General features: G+C 47.7%; 1 protein-coding gene across 1 annotated transcript in view; it reads right to left on the bottom strand.

Annotated features, from left to right (window-relative positions):
* The window catches only part of TBX4 (T-box 4), a 33,077-nt gene that overhangs the window by 2,825 nt on the left and 24,252 nt on the right, over positions 1-6,000 (bottom strand). Inside the window, exons 5-8 of the mRNA XM_008631168.2 lie at positions 4,631-4,783; positions 1,994-2,082; positions 1,418-1,659; positions 5-153 (exon numbers count right to left, since the gene is read on the bottom strand). Of these exons, the coding sequence (XP_008629390.1) occupies positions 5-153; positions 1,418-1,659; positions 1,994-2,082; positions 4,631-4,783 (633 nt within the window). The remainder of the gene's footprint in view (positions 1-4; positions 154-1,417; positions 1,660-1,993; positions 2,083-4,630; positions 4,784-6,000) is intronic.

Genomic DNA, 6,000 nt, shown 5'->3' with positions numbered 1-6,000 from the left:
AGGCCTCCCGCGGGGCCACCTCGCCGCAGTAGGACGGGCTCAGCATCTGCTGCTCGTAGGGCGGCGGCGAGCGGAAATAGTGATCGTCCCCCACCGAGGATGAGGCGTCCAGGTAGGAGCGTTTGCAGGGCAGGTCCAGGTGCCGAGCGCTTTCTGCAAAAACAAATTGAGATTCAGGAGCAGCTCCCGGGTTTGACAGAGCTCTGCTGGAGCTGGGACTGGGGCGTCCCCTTGGAGGCCGAGCGTGCGGCCGCGATTATTTCACTCAGCTGGTGCCCTTTCTCAGCTTAATCCAGTTAAACCATTTTAGTTTGGGCAAACAATGTACAACATCAAAAAGACATTGTGCTGCAAATGTCAGGTTAATCCCCCGCCTCAAAGCACTCTGGTGACATTTGTCAGCTTAAGTGAGGGACTGGGCTACTCTTCTCACATCAGGGATTACTCCACGTTCACCCAGATAACAGAGGGCCCTGACACTCCTGCACGGTTCCTCCTGACAAATTCAAGAAGTCTCTTAAAGGGTCTTATCACAGCCTGCCTTCCTGTCACTGCAAAAATGGCTCCACATTTCCCAGATATTCACGTCAAAAGCTGCAGAAATATTTCCAGATAAAGGAGCCTTTTCCCACTCAGCAGCCCTTCCTCAGCTTTGCACAGCCCCTCTCCTGTGAGGACCATGGCCCTGTTCCCCAGCAGCTTTCTGTTGCTTATTAGGAATATTCTCTGGATGAATTAGTGAATTCATCTGCACATTAAACATCTGCTAAAATTACACATTTGCGTTGCAGCCTTCATTACTGGTGCTGTTAGATTCTTCATTTGGCCATGATCAGAGGATTCTCCCAGCTTAAATAAATTAGCAGGCAGTGAGACATGCAAATAGAAGGATTTTTTTCTTCTGTGCAAAATTTTTCCGTTTAATTTAAAACATGCCATGATCTCATCTGATGCTGGACTAAAAGGAAGAGAATGCAGTCACAGCTCACTTAAATTTGGGAATTAGTGGATGAGAGGAAAGGGCTGCTTATACCAAGCTCCCACAGTCCCGCTGGTCTGCAGACGTTGAGGGAATTGCGCATGGTTTTGCCTTGGAAAGTGCAAAATTTTGGTAATGCTAATGGCCTCCTGCAAACAATTTCTAATTCAGCTGATCATTTTCCACCGGAGCTCCATGCCGTTTGAATTATACATTCTAATTAATTGTTTCAGCTCTGACTCAGAGTCTTAATTTACCTTCTAAGGGACAAACTCACTAAAAACTGCCCCAAACAGCAGCTCTTGGCTCCTGACCCTCCAAATCACTCCAATCAGAGCAGTATTTTTGAAGATCAAAGCCCAAGAGACCAATCCAAACCGAACTCATGCTCTCAGGTTTATTTTCTGTAATATTTTTCTAGCTGTAAACTCGAGTTACCTCTTCTTTTTAGACAATGGTAGAAGAGCCCTGAATCTCTCTGTGCTGTGAAGGTGTTGAGTGGCAGATCTTGAGTATCCGAAGCTGCAAACTGCATGTGAGCACCATTCTCATACTGATAATGCTGAAGGGTCTGGTGATTCCCATGGAGTGGGTTAACATCTGGCTTTGCTGACAGCTGGCCATGACTGGACACCAACCTCTGCCTCATGATGCTTTTGGAAATTACTGGGTATTCTTTGCTAAAAGAGGTGAGAAAAATTAAGACTGGTTAGGCAGCGACCAGCATCATCAGAATTTCATCAACAGAATGATGAAATATTGGTTTGGCTCCCCCAGAGCATCTCCAGCCAATGACTTCACCACCCTTTGCTTCAGACGATGAACTCACCGCACTCCTCTGGGTGTGGGCAAGAACTGACAGCACAGAGTGTGTCACAGCGTTACAGGGAGAGCTTTTGAAGGATATCAATGGCATTCAAGCACAAGCAAACACAATGCCCGTGGCTCTGGCACCTTTAAGCTGCTTCTCCAAAGAGCTGCAGCCCCTGAGGAGCAGGACAAGGAGTGCAGTACCTTTGGAGCCGTGCCACGCGCAGGTCGCTGTCGTCACTGCCCCGGAACCCCTTGGCAAAGGGATTGTTTTCAATTTTCAGCTGGGTTATCTTTAAAAGAACAAAACCAAGAATGAAGTGTTTGAAAGCAAATCAGACCAAAAGAGCAACAGCAGCAGGGCTGAGCTGGTGGGTTCAGTCCCGATGACCCCTGAGAAATGCAGAGTCTGAGTCTTATTCTGGGCCCTGTGTTATTTTTCTGGACTCCTGATAGAGAGAATATATTTGTCGGATTTTAAAGGTTTCCTATGTTTCCATGGTAGAGAGCCCTGCTTGTCATGGTGTGGCTCTCCCTAATTCCCATAACAATTTCATCCACCTTTATGGCCACCATTCACACATTTTTCCTCTGTGAAAAGCACCCCAACTCAGTGCACAGCCCCTCTCCCTGCTGTGAGCCCCCTGCATCCCATTTTAGTGCTGAGGAGAGCAGCCAGTTCTGCTTTGGGATGGTTTTGCATGAGTGTTGCTGTTAGTAACAACTACACTTTTAGCAATGTTGAAAAATATCCCTTACCAAAAAAGCTCCTGAGAACACAGCTGGCGGCTATCAGTGATGGAGGGGAAGGTGGTGACATGTGAATTTAAGCAGCCTCCAGGGCTCGGGCTCTTCCAGGGAAGCTCAAGCAGCTGATGAACCACAAGAAGCACAGGACCCTTCCAAACCCACAGCCTGACAGCAGGTTTGTATATCTTCATTTCATTTTGTTATTTAGTGACCGTGGTTTTCCTCTGACGTGAGCAGGATCAGGGCTTCAGTCCCTCCTTGTCACCCTCCCCTGGCCTCATCCAGCCCAGGAGGGGATTTGGGGTGAACACACACCTTCCTCCCTGACCTATGCTCAGGGGTAGCCTCTATCCTCAGCTTCCTCATTTTTTCTTTAGGAATACAATTATTTACAACCACACTTCCTGCTAGCAGGAGATTTCTGAGCTAAAAATAGTTCAGTGGTTTGTTTCTTCTAAAAGACACCCAGACTAGGTTTTTAATTGTTGATGCCCAAGAGAATAAATAAAACCATTCCGGTCTTTTTTTGAGGTTGAGGTTTTTTCAAGACCACAGTGAGGTCATGGTGAGACCTCCTGCCTCTTGTCACCTGCTGCAGGTCCCTGTGTCCCCTGCTCAGGGCAGTGTCCATCCCCCCCAGCCTGCAGATCCCAGGGCAGGAGCTGGGCAGCACCACAGAGGCTCCTCCCAGGATCTTCAGAAAAGAATTTGGGCTCATCTGGGACATTTTCCCTAAATCTGTCAGGCTCACCCTGTGCTCCCCCCAGCCACAAACCTCCCCAGCAGCAGCTGTACAGCAGTGACAGTGCAAGTACAGAGTTTATGGAGCACTTTGGGAACTTAAAGGATGAAAGGCACCATTGACACCAGACATTTTAAATATGTATTAAATATAAGCTCTTGTGAGTCTTTTTGGTTAACCATGTTTGGGCAATTGGTCATTTTACATCAACAGCTACAACTTTTCTACCTTCAGTGTCCTAATGGGCACTTTTCCCCCACCCTGCCTGGCCACACCACATCCCTGTTTCTGCTCTGAGTCTCTTAACTGGCTCACTAATTGCAAAATTTTTGCAAGGACTCTATGCTTCAGGCATCAAAGGGCACACAAGCATCCTGCTTGGGAGGAAAAGCTCTGGTCAGGTTATTGGGGAGGAAGAATTTCACACTTGTTCCTGTTCCTGCAGGATTTTCCTATGAATGTGTAGGAAAGGAACTGGTACAGTAACATATGGCAGATTTCACATTCAGGGTGACAGGAGGGCTCTGGCAGCACTACCTCACTCTGCACCTTTAGTTATGAATCTGATCCACTTTAAAAATTCCAATTAATTCATTAATTATTCCTCATACAGCTCTGCAATTGCACTTTCCCATTAGGAAAATGCCTGGGAGCAGGAGCTTGTGCAAAGGCAGAGCAGTAGCAGGATAGAATCTGAAGCCTTTCCATTCCCTGCTGTCATCTTCCCCTGTCCCTGCCCTGGTGACAGTGCTCCTGCTGCCACAGGGAGGTGACAATTTACTGTCCCACTGCTGTCAGTCCTGCTGGGATCCAGCCCTCAGACAGAACTCTGCCCACTGCACAAGTAACACCACACTCCGAGCAGAAACCAGCCCCTACAGCACACAGGTGCCCCTGACACCCACCCGGAGCACAGAACTGAGCCCTTTGTACTTTACACCCCCAAAAAACCCTCCCAGACCCCAACCCCCTCCTGCCTGCCCGTGCAAGCCACAGAGCCAGCTCCGAGCTCCGTTTTTATGGTTACATTCCTCGTCTGTCTCACTAAACACACATTCTATAATTACTTTTCACTGCAGATTTATGAGCAAGCTTTACTGGTCATTATTAGATGTGCTTTGCTGTTTGAATGACATCTCAGCTCTATGAGCATAGCAAGTCAGGAGAGCCCAGGCTTTGCCAAAATATTGTTACCAGTAATATCCCTGCTCCTCCAGAGCTGCATCCTGGCTCATCCCTTGTGCTTAAAGCCAGGATGGAAACTTGTCTTTTAAAGCAGCAGAACAGGAAGATCCTCTCTCAAAGTTCCTGACCAGAAATGAAGCATTTCTACCCAAAAAGCTGCCTACCTTGTGGTTCTGGTAGGAGGTGACTGAAATGAAGGAGGTCTCTGGGAAAACGTGGGTGCAGAAAGCCGTGTTCTTGGAGCCGAACGCGTTGTTCTCGTCCGCCTTCACAATGTGCAGCCGGGGCTGGTATTTGTGCATTGAATTGAGGATGATCTGAAAAACAATTGATGCTGAAGTGAGAAATCCATTCAAAAAAGAGAAGAGACAAGCCATGGCTGTTGGACACTTTGCAGCAGGACCCAAAGCCCAGCAGAGCTCAGCTTTAGCTTTGCTTGCTAATTAAAAAGGAAAATTGACGTTCTAGAAATGCACATGAACCAAGGCACAAAAGGTATCTGCAGCTCTGGCAAGCAGAGCTGAACTTAAAGCTTTCCTGGTAAACCCTCATTTTCCTATTGCTATTGGATAGAATCAGTCTGGGTGGAAAAAATGTCATAATTTTTTTTTTCCCAGCTCACGCCGAAGCTGTACAATATATAATTCACCAGCAGACTGGTCTGTAAAGATTCCTAATAAATACTTTACTGAGCTGAAAAATACACAGTTTAGCAGAGGAAAAAAAAACAACACAGAAGCCACAGGGGAAAGAAAGCTAGAAAGCTATTTTTCTTTTATCTGCTGGTAAAAAAAAATAAAACTACAAAGCAGCAGATTGGGTTTTCCTGCTGTTTGTGGAGTGGCTGAGTGTGGGTGGCTGGTCCAGGCACCTCTCCCCTCCTCGAGTCTCAGCCAGTGAAAGGCAGGACTGGCCAAGGGATTTTTTATGGAGGGTGCCAGGGGGGCTGGGGAAGGGCTGAGGTCCAGCAGGGATCAGAGCCTGGCTCCAGCACAGGGCCCCTCTGGTGGAGCTCTCAGGGCTCAGAGGGGCTGTCCAGGCTCATCCCGTCCCAGCATTGAGATTCCACAAAGAAGGGATGTGCCCAGACACTGCAGAAGGAAATGGCTTCAAGAAATGGAATTTCTTTTAAGAAGTGGGATGGTTTTAAGAAAAGCCTTTATTCCTTTTACTGGGCAAAGAAGAAATATTGCTGCCTTGTTTTCTCAGCATAATCCTTTCCAATCTCCTCTTTCCGCTCCCAAATGGGCTAATTGAGCCCGGCTGCTCCGGGGGGAGAGGGATTCCAGCCAGGCTGTCACCCCTGGGGTGCCCAAAGCAAGGACAGAGACAGGCAAAGAGCCAAGAAGGGGACACTGTGGTGGGTGGGGTCTTCCACTGGTGGTAAATAAATGGGTGGATGGATGAAAAAAGGGAGGGATGGATGGATGGATGGATGGATGGATGGATGGATGGATGTGCACAGTGTAGCAGAGCACCATCAGTTCACACTAATTACGGGTTTAGCGAGTTTTAAATGAGAATTACCAAGAAG

The sequence above is a fragment of the Corvus brachyrhynchos genome, unplaced genomic scaffold (assembly GCF_000691975.1).
Source record: "Corvus brachyrhynchos isolate BGI_N302 unplaced genomic scaffold, ASM69197v1 scaffold283, whole genome shotgun sequence".
Lineage (NCBI taxonomy): Eukaryota > Metazoa > Chordata > Aves > Passeriformes > Corvidae > Corvus > Corvus brachyrhynchos.
This window is presented reverse-complemented; position numbering and strand designations above follow the sequence as displayed.